The following is a 25,970-nucleotide window of genomic DNA, read 5'->3' as shown; positions in this document are numbered from 1 at the left end:
AACTTGTAACATGAGCTTGGCACATGTGAACCCCGGGTGGTTCTATTTACATTCAGCAATTTGGCACTGCTGGAGTGGCAGAAGTAGAGCTGTGGCTCAAGTGGTAGAGCACTTGCCTTTAGTACAAAAGCTCAGGAACAGCACTCAAGTCCTGAGTTCAAGCCTTAGGACCAGCACCAACCATTTTTTAAAAATATGTGACCAGGCACTGATGGCTCTTGTCTATAATCTTTGTTTTTTTTCTTGTGCCAGTCCTGGGGCTTGAACTCAGGGCTTGGGCACTGTCCCTGAGCTTCTTTTCCTCAAGGTTAGCACTCTACCACTTGAGCCACAGCACCACTTCCGGCTTTTTCTGTTTATGTGGCACTGAGGAATGGAACCCAGGGCCTCATGCATGCTAGGCAAGCACTCTACCTACCTCTAGGCAACATTCCCAGCCCTCGTGTCTGTAATCAGCTACTATATTATGCTGATGCTTTTGCCTGGGTAAAAAAGTTCAAGATATTCTTCTGACCCAATAGCTGGCCCTAATGGTTGGTGCCTGTCATCCTAATTTAGGACAATCATGGGCCAAGCATGCACCCAGGCAGGAAGAGAGACCCTATCTCAAAACTAAACTTTGCAAAAAGTTCTGGATGAGTGGTTCAGCAGTAGTGTGTGTGCATATACAACGTGTGTGTACATATGCAATAATACATTACCTTCTCAAAAAACTTTAGGGGACACTTGTTCAAACATTATGGTATATAATTATTCTCTAAGAAATGGCTACATATTAATATAGAAGGCCTTTTTAAATGAATTCCTATTGACCACTTTGAGTACCCTAAAATGCACAACTTCTATAAGTACACTGTGTGTACCTGTGTTTAAGTAACAGTGCTAGGCATCTAAGCTAGGACTTCATGCACAAGCTCTCTATCACTGAACTACAGCAATAGTCCCAATCACTGATAAAATATTTAAGGTAATCTATCATTTTTAGTTTCTCACGTGTATACTGTTTAGAACCTAAAATCATTATTTCTGATATGTTTGAGCAATGTATTAAAGCAGGATTTCTCATAACAAGTTTAGTGGGTAGCTGTTGGCTTCATGATTTTTACATACACCACTAAATACCAACAGTTTTATTTATGAAAATGCTTTATTTATTGATGAGAAAATTATCCCCTTATAGGAAGCAAAGTAATGTCAATGTAGTGCTTTAGAGTACCAGTAGAAAGTTAATAGAAAGTTTAGTAAAGTGTCCATTCCTACAAGAAAGCCCTTCCTGATAAGACTTTTTGTATGCCAGACAGGCTGGAGTAAGTTATGGGTAAGAAATTAAATGCTTAATAATTCTAGCTATTATTTGATATTAGGCTGCATGCTATTTATATTGTTTCTCAAATCCTCAAAACACACCAGGGAATGAGGTAGTGTTCTCATTTGTGAGTGGAAGAAAATGAGCTTCAGAGACAATTTCCCAAGATCATGCCTATTAGGTGGCAGAATTAGAATTTGAAAATAAGTCACTGATCCCAAAGCTGCACTATTTTCTCCAATTGCAACATAGCTTCCTCTTCGTGGCTCAAAATTTCAATTTGAGATCCAAGTATAAACAAAATAAGATAGGGGCTAAAAGGTGGGACACTTTTTCATTTGATTAACATAATAAAAGTTGTGGACTTTTGTTTTAGAGTTCTGTCCTTGTTTTATTTCTTTTACTGTCAGTTGTCAGTTTCAGCTGGAAAAGTTCTTAATTTACATCTTTAGTTCTCACCCATATTCTGAGCTATAATCCCACATTTCCTTTTGATTACCTTCCTGTGACCTAAAAAGTGACATGTTTAAAATTAAATTATTATTTTCTCCTCTAGACTGACTCCCCCTAATTTTATTCTTAGTCATTCAGTTCATCTTTGAATCCTTTGTAAAACAGTGATTACACTCAATGATAGGCAATATTGCTTCTAGCTCTGAAATTCTAGCATTGCAATTCTGTATTACATACTTAGCCAAAAGGAATTATATCTTTAGGCCCATTCAAATTATTTTCTAGACCTTCCTTCCTTCCTTCCTTCCTTCTTTCCTTCCTTCCTTCCTTTCTCCCTTCCTTCCTTCCTTCCTTCCTTTTTTCCTTCCTTCCTTCCTTTCCTCCCACCCTTTCTCCCTCCCTCCCTCCCTCCTTCCCTCCCTCCCTCCCTCCCTCTTTCTCTCTTTCTTTTTCTTTCTTTCTTTCTTTCTTTCTTTCTTTCTTTCTTTCTTTCTTTCTTTCTCTCTTCCTTTTTTCCTTTCTTCCTTTCTTGCTATGTAACATAGTGTATTCTACTCATCCATTCTTATATGTCATCCAAAGTCCATTTTATAGTCAGGGAATGTAGCTCATTGGGTAGAGCACTAATCTAGCATGTTTAATCACCAGCACAAGAAACAAAAGAAAGAAAAATTTTTATTAAAAATTATTTATGGGGCTTGGAATGTGGCTTAGCAGTAGAGTGCTTGCCTAGCATGCATGAAGCCCTGGGCTTGATTCTTCAGTACCACATAAGCAGAAAAAGCCAGAAGTGTCACTGTGGTTCAAGTAGTAGAGTGCTGGCGTTGAGGAAAAGCAGCTCGGGGACAGTGCCCAGGCCCTGAGTTCAAGCCCCAGGACTGGCCACACACAAAAACATATTTTTGTGCTGGTACTGGTGCTTTAACTCAGAGCCTCACACTATTGCTTGGTTTTCTTGCTCATGGCTCATGTTCTATCAACTTGAGCTTTGCCTCTATTCTGAGTTTTTGTGGGATAATTGGAGATTGGGTTTTATAGATTTTTCTGCCTGTGCTGGTTTCAAAGCATAATCTTCAGATCTTAGCCTTCAGAGCAGCTAAGATTACAAGTGTGAGACACTGGTGCCCAATTGAAATTTATTTATTTTGAGAAAGTTTCACTATTTCACTCAGGGTGACCTTGAACTCTTGATTTCAAGAGATCTTCCACTTTAGCTTCTCAAGTAGCTAGTACTGCCCAACATCAAGGACTATTTTAAATGTTATCTCTTTCTTTTAGTACCTTATGCCTTGTTAGTTATTATTCTCCCCTTGAGAATACTATAACTTTTGCACCTTTCTTAAAAGACTTTAAACAGTGTGTACACATACATACTATGTGTTTATAGTTTAATATATATTGTTATCTACAGTATACTATTCTTTATAGTAATCTATACCTACACACAATATGTGTATACACATGAATATGTTAGATGCACATATGCACAAATATACATAATAGTATGTATGTGACTATATAGTATGTATATGTATAGTGTAATATAATGAATGTTTTATATAATATCTTACAATGACTAATTCATATAGTATGCATATGTACAAGACAGTGTAAAAATATTTGAGGTAAAATGTGTATATTAAGCATGTTATATATAGTATAGTATATGTATAAACACACATGCACCCATATACATTAAGTGGAATAGGGAATATGCCAGAAGGATGTTTGTCATGAAATATTTGAACCTGGGCAGGGTGGGGAGTGGTTATGGACTGGACATGAACTAAGTGTGTGGAAACAGAGATGAGGAAAGGGAATCTGGGAGGAGGGTTAAAGTGGCCAATAAGGGGGTTTCAGAACTTTAAGAACTTTAAAGGAATAGAGGACAGCTATAGGTGATTGCTTACATGGGGTGGGACTGTTTAAGTTGATAAACATCTTAAAGTATTAGAATACTGTAGGAGAAAAGAGTTACAAATGTACAGGACCAAACTCAAGGCCTGAGCACTGTCCCTGACTTCCTTTTGCTCAAGGCTAGCACTCTACCACTTGAGCCACAGCACCACTTCTGGGTTTTTTTCTATATATGTGGTGCTGAGGAATTGAACCCAGGGCCTCATGCATGCTAGGCAAGCACTCTACCTACCACTAAATCACATTCCCAGCCCAAATGTAGAGGACCCTTTTGAGGCTGAACTGGAGGTATTACCATGAATACATGGTTTTGTAGTATTTAGGTAGGTTAATAAATACAACTGTAAATTTGTGTGTAAAATATATACATAGATGCACTGTATGAGTATAAATGTACGCGTATTCGTTGGGCTGTGCTGCTGCAACATTAGTAAGAAAACTTAGGGTTTCTAAATAGTATTTTCCATTCAGAAGAACTAGGACTTGTGGATGGCTGCATCCAGGCTGGGGCAAGATGAATCTGGAACCTTATTATTCCAGAGAGTAAGGAAATGCTCAACGGATGATAGGAATATGTCTAAAAGGCACAGAATGGTAAATTATTAATACAGAATCTGGATGTTGGGTACATTCTATACAAAACTTTTTCAAATATTGTTTTTCAAATATTGGTGTATGCACGCACACACACACACACACACACACACACACACACACACCAGAATGCATGGGGCTTCTACAGACCAAATAGCACAATTTGAATATCAAAGTAAATAATAATTAATGAAATATAAAGGTTTTAATACATAATTATAAATTGTAAATTTGGTGAGAAGCAGGCTTATTTAAAAATATGGAACAAGATGGGGCTGGGAATATGGCCTAGTGGTATAAAGTGCTCATCTCGTATACATGAAGCCCTGGATTCAATTCCTCAGCACTATATATATATATATAAAGCCAGAAGTGGCACTGTGGCTCAAGTGGCAGAGTGCTAGCCTTGAGCGGGAAGAAGCCAGGGACAGTGCTCAGGCCCTGAGTTCAAGCCCCAGGACTGGCAACAAAAACAAAACCAAACAAAAGTATGGAACAAGATAGCTTCAGATAATCTCCTCTCAGAAGATACCCATTAATTACAGGGGTAAAAAGAAAAACCTTACAATGAAAAAGTCTGGCAGGTAATATCATATTAAAATAAACATCCATAATGAGAGAAATTACAATTGCACCATGGGTGGAATACAATGGAAAGAACACAGCATCACTTACCAAACTCCTCCAAAACGTCTCAGCTTGAATCTATGGCCCTCAAATACCAGATCCAAAGTGAAGGGCATTATGTGAATATAATTGGCTAGGAATCCTAAAAAAATGCCAAGGATATGGAAGTCCAAGAAAGACTAAGGAAGGTGTTCCAGACTGAGGGCAACTGAAGACAGGTGGCAAGTAAATGGGTTTTTGTTTTTTGGGGGGATGTGGGGTGGGGAGTGTTAATTTGTTTTTGTTGTTTTTTTCTGGTTCTGGAACTGGATACTTTTACAACAAAGGGCATCATTTGGGCAACAGGCAAATCACACCAGGCCACAAAAACGCTCTCATTTGATAGTTATATTGTGACTGTGTAGAGTGGAGCACGGGGTCAGTAACTTAAATCCCCAACCGTTCAGGGAAAAAGATATTCTCTGTACCGTGTTGGCAACATTTTTTGTTGTTGTTGTTAAGTATGAGATTGTTTCAAAATAAAACCTGAGAAATAACACTGGAAACCCTGATTATAGTGGAAACGCTCACAAGACAGCCGGGAAGCGGCAGGGAGCTCATCCCATCCCCTGCACTCAGCGTGTGACCTTGACTGAGCTTGACCTCTGGTTCCGGTCGGGTCCGGGCTGCTCAGGGCCCCTTGAAGCTGCGCGTAGCGGTATCTTTGCCTCCCGAAGCCCCCTCCCGACCCGCCCCCCACCCCAGGCTACACCCTCGGATTTTTTTAGCTGCCGATAAAAATAGTTGTGGCCGGACGCTGCGGGTGGCAAAGTCCCCTCGGACACGACTTCTGCCTCGGGCCTCATCACTCTTTCAGCAATGGAGCAGTCAGGCCGGCCACCGCGGGCGCTCGATGGCTCGGCGGCCGGCTAGCGGGGCTGGCAGCCGCGGCCCGGCTCCGGCGCGCTTCCTTCCGGGTCTCCCGCCCGGGCCGCGCCCTCTCGGGCTTTCCGGCCCCGCCCCCCGGCCCCGCCCCCCCCGGCCCCGCCCCGCCGCCTCAGTGCCTCACGGCGGCTCCGGCGCGCGCGTCTCGGAGCTTTTTCGCGGTGCAGGGGAGCAGGTAAACGTGGCGGACCGGCGCCGGCGCGGAGCCCTGTGTGGCGGGAAGGGGGGCGGGGGTCCCCTCCGCGCGGACGGTCGGGGATCCCGGGAGAGGCGCGCGGCCCGGGCGCGAGGGGGCGGTGTCGGGCCAGCCTGGCGGCGGCTGGGGCGGGACGGCGCCCCCCGGCCTGCTCGGCGGGGCAGCGGCTGGGGGAGGTGGGGGTGGGAGAGGGGTGCGGCCGGGGTCGCCGGGGCCCCCCCGGGGGTGGAGGGGCCGTCCGAGGGGGTCCGGCGCCGCGGCCTGGGGAACGGGAGCCCGCCGAGGAGGGGCTGGCGGGAAGCGTGGGGTCCCCGGCGGCGGCTGGCTCTTCCTCCCCGCGGGCTCCGGGGAGAAGTCGGGCTACCCCCCGGGCACAACAGGTAGGCGCGGAGTCGGTGCTGCGCCGCGGCCCGCCGCGCCGTGCGGGGCGAGTCGGGAGGTCGCAGCCCTGGTGGCCCGCCTCGCCCCAGCCCGGCTCCCTCCGGGGCGCGGTCCTCCGCACCCCACACCGCCACCCCCGGGCCCCCGCGCGCGGCGGGGCTGGACGGGGCAGCGGCGGGGCCGGGCGCCCTCCGCGCGCCGGGCCGCCTCCGCCTGGGGATCTGCAAACCTGTCCTCCGGGTGGGTGTGAACCGTACGGCCCCGGGTAGCCGCCGCACGGTGCCGGGTGCCCGGGTGCCCGGCGCGGTCAGGTCCTCCTCCGCTCCGGCCCGCACCGTCGTTAGTTAGGTGCACCCGCTGAGTGCCCTGTACGAGCGGGGCGGGCGCCCGGGAAAAAAAAGCATTGGCAGCCCGGAGTTGATGCTTAGCTCCGAGGAGGAAAAAAAGGAACCGTGGTGAGTGGTTAGCGAAGCCGAAGGCGGCGTGGAACTAACTGGACTCGAGGTGGATACCGGGAAGAGCTCTTCCTTGCTTAACACCCTTCATACAGGAAGTGTGTAGACAAGCACTGAAGGTGTCTTAAGCTTTCTTTTTTTCCTTTAATAAGTGGGCAAGTTTATATAGCAGAAGAAGAATCGGCGACAGTTGGAAATACTGGGGGTCGCGTTGGATGTCCCTGGTCGTGTACCCACCCACCTTACACACAGACAGATAGGTAGGTGCCTGACGGGAGGCACCTCCTGACCTTAAAAGATGACTGACCTGAGGTTTGGCAAAGCTTCAGTACTATTTATGTATCTTAGATTAGGTCATTTCCCTTTTCCTTTGCTAATTTAAAGGTCTGAATTCAATGGCAGAAAATATATAACTCCTAAGTACTTTTTTAAAAAAAAGTTTAAACTATTAACGAAAATAACTACATTCGTTTTAATTTTACGAATGCATTCTCTGTTGGGAAAAGTACCTGTTTACATGTCCTTACCCCAGTCCTTCCCTTTTTCCCCTTCTCTCCCTCTTTTCCTTATTCCTTCCCTTCTTACCTCCTTCCCTCCTTCCTTATTTTAAAAACAGGTGTTAAGATAGTTTACATCTTTTTGAAACTTTCTTAGTTATGAATAAAATAGATTAAACTCTGTACTTTAAAATTATTCTAAATTGTTTAAACAATTTAATGACATCTGCATTTTTAAAAAGCCTTAATGAGTCTTAAGCGCTTCACTAATTGTCCTATAGTATAGTTGGTTGTTTTTTTTAATGAGACTGTAGTTCTCTCATTTAAAACTAAGAAAAACAATTCTGAGGAGAGAGAGTAAGAGAGGGTACAAAGAAAAAGCACTCTGCTGTTTAACAGATGTGGAGATGCTTTTACTAGAACTCATTTAAGAAGTGAGTTAACTGTAGCCTAGAGAATTGGTCAAGATTTGCTACCCATTGTCTAGCTCTAGTAAAGACTTGTGTTCATTGTCTAAATTTAGTATTAAATTCTTCCATCTGGAACAGGAAAGGACTAAGCTACAACCTGTGGGTCAAACCCATCTTAACAGTTTTTGTAGATAAAGTTTTATTGGCACACACCCTTGCCTGTTTGGTTATATATTGCTTATGGCTGTTTGTATGTTGTTTACAAATAGTTCTAATAAAGTTCATATTGACCAATAAGCCTTAAGTATTACTCCGGTTCTTTATGGGAAATAATTGTGGGCTCCTGGACTAGTACTCTAAATACATAAGATATTAAATTCTCTTCTAATTCTGTCAGGCAAATTTGGAAACTATAAATCTCTCTGGATCCTAGAAATATAATAATACAAGAGAAGCATGGCTTTTCTGATTTTCAGCTTTTAATTTAGATCCTCTGGATTTTTTTTTCAGTTGGTCAGTGTTTGTCTTTAATGTGTTATTCATGATGTTCATCATAAGTAGCAAGTTGCCTGTATTCAAAACTTTTTAAAAACATGAATCTACTGACTGCAGTAGGTCAGTAGATCAGATGGAATATTATTGGAAATATAAATGTGAACATGAAATTAAATAGGGATTTACAATAAAAACCATATGGGAGATTAGTACTCTGAACAAATGTCTAATAGACTGAAATTGGACCTTGTGTCCAGAATTGCACTTGGATTCTTAAAAATAAATGAATAACAACTTAAAAGATACTCACTTCTAGAAAAGAGACATAAAATAGCAATGTTAAAGCACTATGAAACAAGTTCTAGTTAGCTGCCTAAGAAACTAGAGCTGGTTATATGATACCAAAGAAGGAAAACTTAGAAGAGGTGATCATAGTAAATATTTAAAGCTGTACATATACTTTCACTAATCTTAAAATAATATGGTGCCAGTTTTACTAAATAATTTTTTGTATTTTTTTCAGTAACTTAGTTGTCCTTTTTGCCTAAGTAATTTTTGTCAAAGGAGACACTACAGCATTTATTTCCTTTTCTGTTACATTTGTAAGCGTCATATGTTGCATAAGTCAATATTTTGGTTCATATATAAAGTATCATATTTAATACAAGTAATATATGGTGGGGGGGGGGTTGTACAATAAAATCACCTGAAGCTGAAATTATCTATTGAAGCACTAAAACTTTTTTCACACACAAAAAAAAAATACTCAAGCAATAGAGCACTTACCAAGATTTGAGTTCAAGCCCTAGTACTGCCGAGAGAGAGAGAATGATATTTGGGGAAAAAACAGAAAGAAAAAAATATACAAGTAGAAAATTATTTGATCTTTAACTCTAGGGACCAAAAGTTGAGCTTTTTCTAAACGTATTTGGCAGCAAAATTGACCTGAAAGAATACAACTGCTATATGTAATTATTTATCCCATCTTATGTGAATATGACTTCTTTTTGCTGTAGAAATGCCTGTTCATTTGATAACAGAATGTTTCCCAGACAATATGGAGGACTGACATTATAGGTAATATATTTACTCTATTTTGTGGATGAGCCATGACAGTAGCAGCCAGAAGAAGCCAGAGTAATATGGACTTACCCCAGTAAGCTATACTTGGAAAATTAAGAGACTATCTGGACCTCTAGCAGGGAGTGAGAAGCAAATGTCTGCAAGCAAAGCCTTCATGTGTGGCTCCAAGAAGTTAGAAATGGGACAAAATTCTAGGTATTTTATTTGTTGTATTGTGAATTAGAAGGTGAAACCATGAGGAAAACCAGGATGTCAGACCATAGTGTGGATTAAGGATAAATATGAGTGTTGAGAATAGCCATGGACATTTAGAGAAGAGATGGAAGGATTCTTAGCAGATGGAGTCTAACAAGGAAATTCTGAGTGGCAGTTTGTACCAGCAGCAAGTACAAGTTATTCTGCAAATAGAGCAAAAAGGCTTGGCCCTCCTGAAAATTCTGCTGTGCTTGGGGAATAATGGAATTTTTGTAAACTTTACTTTTGAACTCATAGTTTCAAATTGCTCTACATTTAAATAGTATTTCAGTCTCCTCCATCATTGTTTGCTGCCTCTGTTGAATTCTTTCTGCGCTTGGTTTACTCCTCTGTGTGTGCGCGCGCGTGCGTGTGTGTGTGTGTGTGTGTGTGTGTGTGTGTGAGACACATGCCAATCCTGTGGCTTGAACTCAAGGCTGTTCCTAAGCTTTTGTGCTCAAGGCTCTAGTGTTCTAGTGCTTGAGCTCCATTTCTGGCTTTTTTGGGAGGAGCGTGGGGAAGGAGTAGTTACTTGGAGATGAAAGTCTCAGATTTTCCTACCCAGGCTGCTTCAAATCATGATCCCCAGATCTCAGCCTCCTGAGTAGGATCACAGGCATTAGCCACCAGCAACCCGCCTGCTCCTTCAATTTTTTATGTAGTCCTTTAGCTAGAATTCAGATAACTGGATCAAAAGTCATCTAATAAAATCCATGAGTTCTGGAACACTAAATTGTTATATAGACCTGTTTGTTTGGGTTTCACTTCCTGGTACTAAATTCCCAACCAAGTACCAAGTCATGAGATTTCTAGGTGGTGATATTTTTTTACAAACTAGAGCTTCTCATCTTAAAATGTGCTTCTGGCATTCCTACATATCCAGAATGAACTCTCTTCTCCCATGAAGGAGATGCAAAAGTTTGGTTTGTGGAGTAGAGAGTGGTGAAAAGTGCTAATAGACCAAGAATAAACTAATACTTTTAGTACTTACTAATTTGCCCCGGAGGAAAGGACTCTTTGAAAGCTGATGTGTCTAGAAGACCTAGCAGTTTTAACAGAAAGGCTCCAAGTGTTAAAGACACACAAGAGAGCAAAATGTTGTGAAATAAAGTCAAAGATCATATGCTTCAGCATTAATGGTAGTAATTGTTATTGATAGCTGTGGTTAGAAACAAATGTTGAAAATAGACCTGGATGTTATTTTCTCTCAGGAAAGTAGCATTTTTAGCCTTAGATAATTTTTTTCTTTTGTGTATTTTGTGCTAGGGTTTGATCTCAGTCTTTGTACTTGGTAGTCAAGCCCCTACCCATAAAGTTTTAAGTTTCAGTTTTTATTTATTTTTTAAAATACGTGTTACTATTGTAGAGGTGATGTGCAGAAGGGTGATAGACATGTCGGGTAATGAGTACATTTCTTTTTTTTGTATAATTTATTAATTAATCAAAAATTTTTGACAAGGTGTTGTGCTCAAGGGGTACAGTTAAATAGTAGGGCAGTGTGTACATTTCTTGTAATATCTTACACCCTGTTTTTCTTTCCCTTCCCTAGGTCAGGTAGACATATATATATAATACACAGTGTACCAAGAACATATATAGTAGCCACGTGGCCTACGCCAAAGAAAATTCGCCTAGGGCTTTAAATGTAATGTTTTTTTTTGTTTTTTTTGTTTTTTGGCCAGTCCTGGGGCTTGGACTCAGGGCCTGAGCACTGTCCCTGGCTTCTTCTTGCTCAAGGCTAGCACTCTGCCACTTGAGCCACAGCGCCACTTCTGGCCATTTTCTGTATATGTGGTGCTGGGGAATCGAACCTAGGGCCTCATGTATACGAGGCAAGCACTCTTGCCACTAGGCCATATCCCCAGCCTCTAAATGTAATGTTGACAGTAGACAATAAGTACATTTCTTTTTGAACAATGTTACCCTTTCCCTTTCTCTCCCAGTTTTTCTCTTCTGTTCCCACCCACAAGTTGAATGGTTCATTTTCCACGTAGTGTCTAGTGAGTACAAGTGTCAGTTATTTTTAGATAGGGTATAGCTGTTGTGTCTTGGAAGTAGGCTAGATGACAGTGCCCTTACCTAAAGCCTCCCAAGTGCTGGGATGACAGGAGCTACCATGCCCAGCTTATTGATTGAGATAGAATCTCACTAGCTTTGCTGAGATAGACTTTGAACCACATTCCTTTCATTGCCTACAACTCAAGGAGCTGGGATTACAGACATGATTTACCATGACTGGAAAAAATATAAATAAATCAATCTTAAACTTCATTGTTAGGAGGAGTAAATAGGAAGGATTTTAGTAAGCAGATCTGAAAAGAACAAAAGACTTTTCCCCTTTCACTCCCTTAATAAAGTTGGTTCTACTCCTTACTCCTCACCCCCCAACACTTCTTTTGTTTTTGTTTTTGTTTTGTTGTTGTTGCCAGTCCTGGGGCTTGGGACTCAAGGCCTAGGCACTGTCTCTGGCTTCTTTTTGCTCAAGTCTAGCACTCTACCACTTGAGCCACAGCGCCACTTGTGGTTTTTCTATATGTTATGCTGAGGAATCGAACCCAGGGCTTCATGCATATGAGGCAAGCACTTTACTACTAGGCCGTATTCCCAGCCTAACGCTTCCTTTTACACTTCAGGGATTCTCTGTTCATAGTCTGGAAGGAGAATTTTCAGGCACAGTGTCCAGCAATTGGGTTCCCACTTCTTATCCATTTAATCCAGCTGGTCTGCCGTTTTTCTCATCCCTTATAGAACTTTGGATAAACAAGAAAGAAGAGCAAGAGAAAGCCATCCCAACCTCTAGTCCTGTCTGGCCCCAACTTGTTACAAATTATTTTTCTTTATAATTCATTTCTTTCCTATTCCATCCTATTTCTGTACACTGCTAAATATGCTCCTCTGTGGTTCTTGGAGCTTTGTGTATTTGCACTTCTCTTGGCCTATTATTCAGTGATGGGAAACACACACGCACACCAGACAGCCTGGGCCTTTGTTGTGCCTGGCTTTTTCTGTTGAGATGAGACCTCAAAATATTTATTTTCTGGGTTTGGGGGAGCTGGGGGAACAGGTGGGAGACAAATAAATGAGGAGGTAAAATGTTTGATAAGAAATGTACTCATTGCCTTACGTATGTAACTAACCCCTCTGTACATTACTTTGACAATAAAAATAAAATTTTAAAGATTATTTTCCAGGCTGGCCTAGAACCGTGATTCTCATGATCTTAGCCTCCAGCTTAGTTAGGATTACAGGTATGAGCCATTGCATCTAGTTTGATTTTTTATTTTCTTTGAAAGGATTGATTTAGAAAATGATTGGTTGGTTCAAATAGTTACTATGAGACAGATTGTAACTCCATTGGCCACCTGTGTGTGTGACCTGGCATGCTCTGTAAGTGTTGTAACCTCATTGGCCACCTGCGTGTGGCAGGCTTGACCATGTGGTGTTTGTCTTTATAAACCGACCCCCAGCGGGGCCCAGGGCGTGGTCCCAGCTCCAGTCTGGGCTGGGGCCCTGGCCTGCCAGCCTGCTTTTTAGGGTTGCGCTTCCAGGGGAGTCTGGGCCGTGACCCTGACCCGTCAGTATACTTTTTACTTCCCCAATAAATCCATCTTTTTGCTTGAAAAAAAAAAAAAAAACAAGGATTGGTTAGGTACAAGAGGGTTAAATACTGTAGGGCCAAGGAAAGAAAACTATACTAGAACCAACTTTGTCTTTGTCTTTGTCATCTTTGTCTTCCTCCTTTTCCTCTTTACCTTGCTCTCTTTAGCCTGGTTACCTCCCTTTTTGCTGCATCAGTAGGTAGCAGTATTCTTTGGTAAGGTTGTCAATGCTGCTGTTGTTCCACATCTCCCCCGGTTTCTTTCTTTTCCAGTGGGTAGGCCTGGATGTTCTCCTTTTATATATACATAATAATATATTATAATACTTATTTAAATTTTATTTATTATATTACATAGATTTATATAATATTACATATGATATGTTATATATTTGTATTTGTATGTATGTTACATGTTTCTGTTTGTGTATGTGTGTGTGTCTCTAACTAGAGCAGAAAGTTAGCAAGAACCCATCTCAGTAAGTTGGGTATAGTGGTGCTACAAGGAGAGCTATAGATAGGAGAGTCATGGTCTGAGGCTGACCCTAAGAAAAACACAAGACCCTATCTGCAAGATTACTAAAGCAAAAATAAAAGTGGGAGGGGTTGGCATTGTGGTTTAAGTGGCACAGTGGTTGCCTTAGTAAGTGCCAGCTCCTGAGTTCAAACCTCACTACCACTAAAAGCCAGTTTTGCAAAATCTTAGATTGTCTTGAACCAATCAGCGAAATTAAAGGATTTCTAAATTAAAGTATTTTTTTTATCGAGTTTAAGTCAGTGTTAAAGAGTTTACATCTTAAAATATAATGATAATTGTATTTGTGATTGCTATAAGCAGAAAAGAATGTTTATATAAAATTTTGTTATAAAATTGAATTTCATTGTCAGCTTTTCCTGCCGTTTTCTTTCTTTCTTTCTTTCTTTTTTTTTTTTGCCAGTCCTGGGCCTTGGACTCAGGGCCTGAGCACCATCCCTGGCTTCTTCCCGCTCAAGGCTAGCACTCTGCCACCTGAGCCACAGCGCCCCTTCTGGCCGTTTTCCATATATGTGGTGCTGGGGAATCGAACCGAGAGCTTCATGTGTAGAAGAAGGCAAGCACTGTTCTTGCCACTAGGCCATATTCCCAGCCCTCCTGCTGTTTTCTGAAGTGATTTTTTTAGCTGAATTTTAAAATAATGTGTTTATTGTAGAAAGAAGCAAACTATTTTAGATTCAAGGATGAAATAGTCAAGATTAAATCATCAAGCCATAGCTATTAAAGAACTTTGAAATTGTAAATGATTTGCTTCAGTTGTCCTTTTTGCCTTGAAGCCAATAGGTGACAGCAAACCACCATTAGGATCAGGCCTAGAGCAGTGTAAAGTACAGTAATGAAGGCATTCCATTTGCTCTTTATAGGCGGCATCTAAAGCATGAACTAATGTATTGTTCTGTAAAGTCTAAATAACAAGTGTGAATTTGAATTCAGACTACAGTGATCCGTCTTGTTTCTAGAATAAGGATAATTACCGTACCTTTGGGGAAAGTTTGGATTTTAGGATTCATATGTTTCCAGAAGTGTTGGAGTTCTTGAGTGTTGGTTATTTCTTTTTTTTTTTTTTTTTTTTTGTGGCCAGTCCTGGGCCTTGGACTCAGGGCCTGAGCACTGTCCCTGGCTTCTTCCCGCTCAAGGCTAGCACTCTGCCACCTGAGCCACAGCGCCCCTTCTGGCCGTTTTCCATATATGTGGTGCTGGGGAATCAAACCGAGAGCTTCATGTGTAGGAGGCAAGCACTCTTGCCACTAGGCTATATTCCCAGCCCCGTGTTGGTTATTTCTTTCACGTCATTCTTTTTGAACAGAACCAGAGAAATGGAAGACTGGAGGGTGAATTGGAACTAGAGATTGTCTTTCAGAGAAGTGAAAGAAAAGTTGTTGAAATTTAAGTGCGATTCTTACTTCAAAACTTGATACACTTTGGAATTAATTTCATTTAATGCCCATGACTTACATTTTGTGAATTGCTTTATTGTACTCTGGAAGGAAAAAGCTAAAAACTTAGTTCAACAAACGTATCCTATTTCTGATGGTCTCTTTGATTATGATTTCTTCTTTCCCTTTTCAAAGTGACTTGAAAGCCCTGAAATAACAACAACAACAACAAAAAAACCCTAGGAATACTTTCTTCCCCTGGTTTTCACATTTCCATCTATCTCAGTATAGGTTTGCAAATTCTAAATAGAGAAAATGAGTTTGTACTTCCTGTCAAAATTGGCATAATGAGCAGCCTATGTCTGTTTGACATTATTGAAGTTGTTTACACTTTATTACCTATATAAACCCAGTGTTACCTCATTTTCAGGTAGAAAATGAATCTTGTTGATAATACAGTTGTTAACTGCTCTTGGACTTTGGAGCCAGTTACTTAGAGAACCCCGGCCCTAGAAAATTGACCCTCTTCTGGTTCCTTTTTCTACCAGCAGTGTTTATATATTATTTCTCTTGGCTCATGGGGCAGTACTGTGTGCATACATTAATCTCATATACTCTGCTTCACCTTTGAAGATATAGCATGGTAGTTAAGTTTCACTCATAAATTGCCAGTATTCAGCTAGTTAAGTACCTAAGTGGTTCTTTTCTTCTGTTTTCGTTTGAGAAATTATCTTGCTTTGTTGTCCAGACTGGCCTTAAACTCTAGCAAGTCAAGCGACAATCCTGCCTCAGCTTCTTAAATAGCTAGGAGGAACTCCTGGTGTGGACAACTACATCCAGTTTAACTTAGTAAGTCTTAAACTTCTCCATTAAACTCGTATTCTTACTAGTAGAGGGGAGTTATTTTACTAAAGGAAATCTAGCAATGTTTTGTCATGCTTAGAATTTCTTAAGTCATGAAACATTTGATTAATTTTGCTTTTTATTGCATATTAAAGGTTTATCTTTCCTTCTATTTTACCTGCTTTCTTTCTTTTTATGGGTGCTAGGGCTTGAACTCAGGGCCTTGCATGGCTTTTTATTTTTGCTCATGTCTGGTGTTCTACCAGTGGAGCCTCACATCCACTTCCAGTTTTTTTTTTTTTTTTTTTGACAGTCCTGGGGCTTGGACTCAGGGCCTGAGCACTATCCCTGGCTTCTTTTTGCTCAAGGCTAGCACTCTGCCACTTGAGTCACAGCGCCACTTCTGGCCATTTTCTATATATGTGGTGCTGGGGAATTAAACCCAGGGCCTCATGTATATGGGGCAAGCACTCTTGCCACTAGGCCATATCCCCAGCCCTACTTCCAGTTTTTTGGTAGTTATTTGGAGATAAGTCTTGGGTTTTGTGGTTTTTGGTTTTTTTTAGTGTTGGTATTTGTGCTGGAACTCAGGGGTTTGGACTTTTCACTAAGGCTAGCGCGTTCTACCATTTGAGTCATACCTTCACTTCCAGAGAGTCTCGTAGATTTGTCTGGCTGGCTGGGTCTGAACATCAGTTTTCAGATCTCAGTCTCCTGAGTAGCTAATCAAAAAAGCTGAGCGAGAACATGAGGCTCTGTATTACTTAAGCTCTAGTACTGGTATTAAAAATAAAGTAACCAGTGCAAAAAAAGGCTGGATGGGCAGCTTAGCAGTAGAGCACCTACCAACAAGAGCAAGGCCCTGAGTTCAAATCCCAGTACCAAGAAAAAAATGATGTTTTAGGATGTTTGAGGTGTTTTGATTGCATGAAAGGATGACAGCATAGTATATACTGATTAAACACATAGACATAGTCAAATTGCTTAAAGGTACAATCAAGATCTGTGTGAACTTAGAAAAGCTACTTGGTTAACATCTCTCTGCCTCAATTTAAAAGAAAATTGTAAAAGAGGACTAATGAAATAGCAACTTCTCAGACAGTTTTGCCAATTACTCAAGAAAATACATATAAAAGTAGTGCCTAGACCATCGTTCAGTGTCCATAAAAGTACCACCTGTTAATAAAATGGCATCTAGTTAGAGGAGCATTGCATTTAGAGCAGCAGTTTTTTCTGTTTTTAAAGCTGCAACTTATTGTATTTTGAAAAAATATATTTAAATTAGGAATGGTGGTTCTTACCTATAATCCCAACTTCTCAGAAAGATAAAAACAAAATACTTTTTTAAAGTTTAAATATATTGCTGTTATGTTTCCTTTCAGTAAATTGATCACTTTATAATCTCAACAGAAGCATGAAAGTGGAAAATAAGGGCAAAATAAACAATCCTTGTGGGCTTGTTGGATTGTGGTTTTATTAAAACTTACAGCAGGGGCTGGGAATATGGCCTAATGGCAAGAGTGCTTGCCTCTTATACATGAGGCCCTGGGTTCGATTCCTCAGCACCACATATACAGAAAATGGCCAGAAGTGGCGCTGTGGCTCAAGTGGCAGAGTGCTAGCCTTGAGCAAAAACAACAACAACAACAAAAAAAACGAAGCCAGGGACAGTGCTCAGGCCCTGAGTTCACTGCCTAGGACTGGCCAAAAAAAAACCCCACAAAACTTACAGCAGATATTACATTTGTCTCCATCGTCCAAAAAAAAAGAGATTTCAGATAAAAACAGTTGCATCTGTTACAGAATGCAGATCCTTATCACATTGATAGTGTGTGTGTGATGATGCCAGGTACAGTCGAGATTTGGGGTTTAGAAGTGATATCACCAATATCAATTGGCTGCTTCTTTTAGGAGTGATTTATATGAGGAATGTATTGAGGGCATTAGAGATAACTTTTTGCCCTGCTTATGATCTCAAGCTTTTGCTGAATTATTTATTATCACATTGTATTAGCTATTTTGCTTCTTGATAGATCATTTTACACCACAATATTGCTGTTGCCTAAAGAAAAAAATGTCTCTTCAGCAGTCTTAATGACCTCCAGCAAGGGTAATTTGATTCTTAAGAGGATTTTCACCTGCCCTGGTAGTTACAAGAAATTTTCTGTGTGATACTAAGGTTATTTTTTCTCCCAAGCTATCACAGATAGCTATTCATTCTGTCTCTGTAAAGTGAGTTCTTGGCAGCATTGCTTGTGTTCTTTGTGCATTAAAAGTTACATTTCTGGAGCTGGGCACCAATGCCAGTGTCTCATGCCTGTAATCCTAGCTGCTACTCAGGAGGGCTGAGATCTGAGGATCATGGTTCAAAGCCAGCCAGGACAGATTAACTCTTTGAGACTATTAATTTCCAAATACCAAAAAGCTAGAAATGGTGCTGTGGTTCCAAGTGGTAGAGCACTAGCCTTGAGCACAAACATTCTGGGATAGCACCCATGCTTTGGGGCATGACCAATTGAGAGGGGTCACCCACTGTCTATAGAAGAGATAATAGTAGCTGGGCCAACATAGAGAACACAAATAAGATAAAGTATTGGGATGGAAAATGCATATTAAGTTTAAACAAATAAAACCCCATAGACTTTGACAAATATTTTAAGTACCTGTACCTCCTAGATTTTTATGTGTAAAATATTGGCAATGTTTAAATATTGACAACTCTTCTTTTCCTTGTACCTACTACAAATCTCACATATGATTTCCCTGTATGCATTAAGTACTTAGTGGCTTCTCTCCTCAACTAGTGAGATTTATTTAGGGGAATGTGAGGTACATATTGTACTTTTTAAAATTTTAATTACCTGTTGCAGTCTATCTGCGTTTCTGTAAATGGTTGCTAGTTAGCTTGAAGTTTTACACAATCTTTTTTCCTCTGTGAATGTTCTAGGCAGGTACTTTACTGCTTTAGCCACTCTTCTATCCATCCGTGTGTGTGTGTGTGTGTGTGTGTGTGTGTGTGTGTGTGTGTGGTGTGGTGTTAGTCCTGGGGCTTGAGTTCCAGGCATGATCACTGTCTTTCAGATTATTTTTTCCTCAAGGATAATGCTCTACCTCTTCTCTTGGTGGTTAATTGAAAGTTAAAGTCTCATAGATTTTGTTTTTTAGGCTTGCTTCAAACCAAATCTCAGCCTCTTGAGTAGCTAGGATTACAGGTGTGAGCTACCAGTTCCTTGGCAAACTTATTTTTGATATATTAGTGAATATGACTGCAATACGTTGTTTATGTATATGTCTCTTTGTAGTTCCTGATGACACCTACTACTATAAGTAGTTGAGTTTTCTTTTTATAGAAGAGACAGGTCTCCTTTAGTACCTATGCAAATTCCTAAAAACCTGGATCCACGCACATCTCCAGCCTAATCGCCCCAATACTTCGGCTACCAGGAGCAGAGAAAAATTTAATCTACCTTGTATTTTTTCTTCTTTTTTCCCCTACTATTTCTGTGATCATTTTGTTGATGTTATTGTTGGTCATGGGACTTGAACTCAGGGCCTGGGCGCTGCCCTGATCTCTTGAGCTCAAGGCTAACGCTCTACCACTTTGAGCCACAGCTCCACTTTAGGTAACAGAGGCAGTTAATTGGAGATAAGAGTCTTTGAGACTTTCCTGCCTGGGCTGGCTTTGAACCAAGATCCTCAGATCTCAGCTTCCTGAGTAGATTAAGATTACAGGTGTGAGCTACCAGTGCCCAGTTTATTGTGATCTTTAAAACTGCAAAAACAGAATTTTAGAGAATAGTAAACCAGTCACTCCCATACCCGCTATTTACGTTCACCTGTTAGATTTTGCCACAATTTGTGTTGGTTGATTACTTAACTATTTCAGAGTGCTTTGCTGCAGCCACTGCAAAAGACAAAATAGGAGGATCAGTGTCCTGTCATGGGACCCAAAATAACCAGTGCATAAAAGAGAGCTGGTGGTGTGGATCAGGACTAAAGCACCCGTGGAACAAATATAAAATCCTGAGTTCAAAACCCAGTACCACTGGCATAAAAACAGACCTGAAGATCAATGGAATAGGATAGAAGACCTAGAGGTAAATCCGCATACTTCCAGTCGGCTGATAATTGACAAAGGAGCTAAAAATATACAATGGAAAAAACATAGCCTCTTCAACTACTGGTGCTGGGAAAACTGGGCAGCCACATGTAGAAAACTCAAAGTGGACCCTAGCCTATCACCATGCACCAAGATCAACTCAAAATGGGTTAAAGACCTGAACATCAGACCTGAAACTACTGAAGGACAGAGTAGGAGAGACACTAGAACTTATAGGCATAGGCAGGAACTTCCTGAACAGAGACACAACAGATAGGAGAGAGACTCAACAAATGGGACTACCTCAAAATAAAAAGTTTCTGCACAGCTAAAGACATAGCCACTAAACTAGAAAGACAGCCAACCATATGGGAAAAGATCTTCACCAGCACAGCAACAGACAAAGGCCTAATATCCATCATCTACAGAGAACTCAAGAAACTAACTCCCTCCAAACCCAGTAAACCAATAATTAAATGGGAAAAGGAGCTAAAGAGAGACTTCACAGAAGAAATAAAAATGGCAAAGAAACATATGAGGAAATGTTCAACATCCTGGCCGTAAAGGAAATACAAATAAAAACAAGCCTGATGAGATACCATCTCACTCCAGTTAGAATGGCCTATACTCTGAACTCAAGCAACAACAAATGCTGGAGGGGATTCGGAGAAAGAGGAACCCTTCTCCATTGTTGGTGGGAGTATAAACTAGTACAACCACTCTGGAGAACAGTAGGGAGGTTCCTCAAAAACTCAGCATAGACCTACCCTATGACCCAGCCATACCACTCCTAGGCATCTATCCTGAAAAACAGGATCCAGGATATCATAAAGAGACCTTCACATCCATGTTTATCGCTGCACAATTCACAATAGCCAAAATATGGAAACAACCCAGATGCCCCACTACAGATGAATGGATCCAAAAAATGTGGTTCATGTACACAATGGAATACTACATAGCGATTAGAAATGATAAAATAATGGCATTTGCAGAGAAATGGTCAGATCTTGAACAAATAATGTTGAGCGAGACAAGCCAAGAGCACAGAGAACAAAGGTGCATGGTCTCCCTGATAGGTGGTTGTTGGGGGGCAGAACAGTAGAGACCATGTCTGTAAAACAACAAACTTCTTTTCAAATGGTATTTCTACATGTTTTGTTCAGCAACTTTACATTATGTCTCTAAAACCAAACAATTACCAAATAAGCATAAAAAGGTCTAGGATAGACCTATCAGAGGTTCACAAGAGCTCAACAGCTACGTTCATATGATTATATAAGATGAGGCTAAACAAAATGAACTCCAAGAGATGGAAACAGGAGGATTTTATCGTTAGTTGAATTTCCTGTGGCATACCCCAGGTGGTTACTGTATATGATTTTGGTACACTGGATATTGTACATATGTTTATCTGAACTTGGGAATGGAAAGAAAAATGAGGGAGGGTGTAACAAATAAGATAAGAAATGTACTCGTTACCATAATTATGTAACTGTACCCCCTCTGTACATCACCTTGTCAATAAAATTTAATTTAAAAAATGATGAGAGCAAGGGGAGGTTGGTTGCGGGGAGGGAAGGTGTGAGAAAAATGAGGAAGGGGTAACAAGTATGACAAGAAATGTATATGTATTCTCTACCTTAAGTATGTAACTAATCTCTGTACATCATCTTGACAATAAAAAATAATAACATTAAAAACAAAACCCAGTACCACTTTTAAAAAAATGCTTTATTGTCACATATTTGCACACTACTCTCTTTAAAAAACAGTCCCATAATTATGTCATTTTTATAAATTGCTTTGTGAAATTGTATATTGGATATGTTATGGAAAGGCTTTGGTGTGTGCTGAGAAAATCTTGATAAATAAAACAAGGAGACAAAAGAAGTTAAAATTTTAAAAAGCCTCATATGTTTTCTGTTGGTTATTTGCTACAGCAAAATTAAGTCCACCTTGAGCAGACATAGAAAAAAAGAGGTTGATTTTCACAGGCTCACAAAGATAAAACTATATGCTAGTTAAGGTAGGCTCTCTTTATAAAGGAGCACAATAAATAGTAAATAATGAATAGGCACGAGCATAAGTCCCTTACTGTCCTGGCTTGTATCTCCAAGTGAATGACAAGGCAAAGACCCAGGAAATAGCAAATTTTATAGAATTTAAAGAGGTTTGGTTTGGATATTTGATTATTTGTTAATAGGCTACAAAGGAAATTGAAAGCCTAACACTGAGTATACTGGCTGTATGACCTTAAAACCTTTGGAATTTTTAATTTTTTAATTTTAGTTTTTGCTTATGGATGCCAGTAAAGTCTTTGCTATTTAAAACAATTAATGTTGAGGAGTTGAGGACTTAGCTCAGTGGCAGAGCATTTGTTTAGCAAGTAGAAGGCCCTGAGTCTCAGCTCTGGGAAAAAAAAAAAAAAAAGCCAAAGAAAAAGCTAGTGCTGAATACAAAGATGAATTCCGTGTCAATGTTAAAATTTACTATTGGGATTTTCCTAGTTGTATCCTCCAGCAATTTTAAAAGAATAGATAGGTTGGTAGTATATACATGCTTTTTCTGCTTTTCTATGGATGATCTTCAGTATTCTGATTGCCTACCTTTTTTGGTCTCTTTTTAAAATAATGTTGTTTTCCTTTGATACAGATTTTTTTTATTCCTATGTGTCCTGACTGAAATTCATTGAGAAGAACTGCAACCAGCTAGAAGAATTTGCTTCAAGGAATGGAATTGTCTCATAACTTATTGCTGAATGAAGAAGCATGCAATCAACTAGGTGATGTTCAGAAAGCTGAGTTTATTTTTGAGTGGTTGAGATACTTGGAGAAGCTCTTGCTGGCAACCAGTAGGGTGGGTAAAATTACTTTTTTTTTTTCATTATTACAGTCTATTTTCCAAGTACCAGATAATGTTACATTCCTCTGGTTTACGTTGTTGTATCCAGAATAACATAGTAGTAAGTTAGCTTTATTAAGATAAACTTTGTTGAGACTTAATAATGAAATGTGATAAATTTATCTTATATATCTTTTGTCCCGCCATAAACATGAAGCCCTTGTGTAGTATGGTGCTAGATAATAGTACTAGTTTACACTTTAAACAGGTATGAAGAGCCTAGACAGTGCTGGTTCACACTTGTAATCCTAGTTACTCAGGAGGCTGAGATATGAGGATTGCAGTTTGAAGCCAGTTCAGACAGGAAGGTTTGTGAGTGTCATCTCCAATTAATTACCAAAAAGCCAGAAAAATGGATCTTTGGCCCAAGTGCTAGCTTTGAGCACAAAAGTTCAGGGACAGTGCCAGACTGAGTCCAAGCCCCAGTACTAGCACCAAAAAAGAAAAAAAAAAAGTTGTGGAGAATGTAAATTGAAAAGATTGAAGACTCCTGGTAAACATACTACCCTAAAAAGTTCATGAGATGGATACAAAGACAGAAAACTGGTTACTCATTTATTGTTCACCTACATGCAGAAGTTAACATTTTGCCATGTTCAATTCATTAATTTACTCAGTATTGTGAGGTAGCACTTCTAAATAATGTAGTATAAATTTTAAAATAGGGCATCCTTTTACATAATCATGATACCAGATGAAATGCAAATGTAATATGAAAATACTGCTCATGGTGAGGCCTAGATCTAATATAATAGTCATCACTACAAAAAAAAGAAAAAACACTATAGTCAGATTCAGAACTTAACAAAAGGCAAAGCATTATAAGAGAGGAAAACAAACAAAAAACCCTCAGCATTCCAAAATATATTCTTGCTGTGGGTCTAATGGACATGATCTGGCTGTGGGCTCCCATGACAGAATCTTTGACAAGTTTGTTGGTCTTTAGAAGAAAAAAGTAAAAACAACTAGTAGGTTGAAAATTAAATTCAACAAAAGAAAAAAATACACTCTTAACAAACAATGAAGGAGTGGTAGAATGCTAGCCTTGAGTGAAGAAGCTCAGGGACAGCACCAGGCCCTGAGTTCAAGCCCCATGACTGACAAAATGAAAACAATGAATTGGGGAATTTACTTGTTCCTGAGCAACTGAATAGCATTAGCTTTATAATGATATTCTGTACCTTTTTTGAAGAAAGCACAGAAGTAAAATGATAATATTATTAGCATTTCCCTGTACAAGCTTAGAAAAAGAAAAGTATGCTAAACTTAGGAGAGCTCTGAATTTAAAAAATAACTATCAGCTCTGTTATGGATTATAGAGTACTGCTTTATTTATGTGAATATATATGCAGAGACAAAGGCTTAGTAACTAAGAAGCTATAGTTGAAAATACAAATTTTGAGGGTGGAATGGGGAGGGTTATGCTGATTCTGAGGCTTGAGTTCAGGGTCTGGGCATTCTCCCTGAGTTATTGTACTCAAGACTAACACTCTACCATGTAAGCCAAAGCTCTACTTCGGCTTTTTTCCTTTTTCTTTTTCTCTCTTTTCTTTCGGTTGTTAATTGGAGCTAACAGTCTCACAGACTTTCCTGTTCGGGCTGGCTTTGAACCACAATCTTCAGATCTCATTTTTCCAAGTAGCCAAGATTATAGACATGAGCCATTGGTGCTTGGCTTGTTTTCTGTTTTTTTAAAATAAAGATGTAGAAGAAATACAGCCTGTGTCTTTATTAACAGAGTTTGGTATGGTTGGATTCAGAGGTTTTGAAAATATCAATCAGGAAAACAACAAATTATCTCTTCATGAAACATTTTGGCCACGTTATGAACTTCTTTATAATCTCAAAATTATTTTGTAGCTGTGTGCTAGTGGCTCGTATCTGTAATCTTAGCTATTCAGGAGCCTGAGAACTAGAGGATCACAGTTTAAAGCCAGCCCAGGCAGAAAAGTCTGCAAGACTCCATCTCCAATTAACCAGCAAAAGCTGGATTAGAGGTATGGCTAAAATGATAGAATGACAGCTCTGAGCAAGAAGCTGAGAGTGTGAAGCTCTGAATTCAAGCCCCACTACTGGCACAAAGATAGTACTAGTAATAATTTTAATTTTTTAAATTATTTGGAGAATACATTATTAGTTTCTATATTCAAACCCACATAGTTAATACCTTACATATTTAATATGGTATGTTTACCCCTATCCAAGTGGAAAAAAATTGTTTCTGGACCAATATGGCTATTAATTTCTGTACAATGCCAACTCAATATGGTAAACTGGGATATGTTTTCCAAAGTTGACAGCACAGTTTCCAAAAATTCAAATAACGTGTGTGTATTTATAAAGACAAATAATAGCCATAAATTATGCATCAATAGCAGCAATAGCATTTACAGGTTTTATAGTCATGTGAACAGAATCAAACTTCTAGCACATTCCATTAATAAAGAAAAAAAGATTAAAAGCCCCAGAAAAAATGCCAAGTTCTGTTACTGTTCTGGTACCTGGCACCACTTTTTTATTAGCTTCTTAATCATCATCTAGAAAGAAAACATATTGAGTAACATCATTAACAACAGTTCTGATAAAGTACAGTCACTACTATATACCATAAAGCAGGTACAAGGTGTTTTACATTCACAGAGGTATGATACAGTACTGTCCTTACATCTTTAATACTAGAGGATACAATTAAAAAGACATTATTAAAATTTGATTTTACTTTTCCAGCAGAGGGCCCAAAGGAGGGTATGACACTAGACTCTATGTTGTAAATGAACTATACATCTTGGGGGAAGGGGTGGAAGTCAAAAGGGAAAAAACTGGGAGAAAATGATGGAGGGGATAACAATGTTTAGAAAGAAATGTATTCATTACCTGACTTATGTAACTAACCCCTCTGCACATCACTTTTACAATTAAAAAAAAAAATCAACGACAAAAATAACAGCCAAAAAGAAATACACTTTCTTAGATGGGATTTCCTGCCATTAGTGGCACAGTTCTGATTACTCACGCTCTTCATAAATATCAGCTACAAGCTGTT

The 25,970-nt window shown here is 39.8% G+C and overlaps 1 protein-coding gene across 6 annotated transcripts in view; it reads left to right on the top strand.

The window, feature by feature from the left end:
- Positions 1 to 5,880: 5,880 nt before the first annotated feature.
- The window catches only part of Heatr5a (HEAT repeat containing 5A), a 103,925-nt gene continuing 83,835 nt past the window's right edge, over positions 5,881 to 25,970 (top strand). For 3 of the 6 annotated variants that reach the window (XM_048361919.1, XM_048361918.1, XM_048361915.1), the window contains exons 1-2: positions 6,230 to 6,397; positions 22,679 to 22,882. In XM_048361919.1, the coding sequence (XP_048217876.1) occupies positions 22,757 to 22,882 (126 nt within the window). In that variant the 5' untranslated portion in view covers positions 6,230 to 6,397; positions 22,679 to 22,756. Of the gene's footprint in view, positions 5,997 to 6,228; positions 6,398 to 15,911; positions 15,931 to 22,678; positions 22,883 to 25,970 lie in introns of those variants that run through there. The other 3 variants (XM_048361916.1, XM_048361920.1, XM_048361917.1) reach the window with 3 other exon arrangements.

The sequence above is a fragment of the Perognathus longimembris genome, chromosome 14 (assembly GCF_023159225.1).
Source record: "Perognathus longimembris pacificus isolate PPM17 chromosome 14, ASM2315922v1, whole genome shotgun sequence".
Taxonomy (NCBI): Eukaryota; Metazoa; Chordata; class Mammalia; order Rodentia; family Heteromyidae; genus Perognathus; species Perognathus longimembris.
The sequence above is the reverse complement of the archived record's forward strand: the minus strand, read 5'-3'. Positions and strand labels throughout refer to the sequence as shown.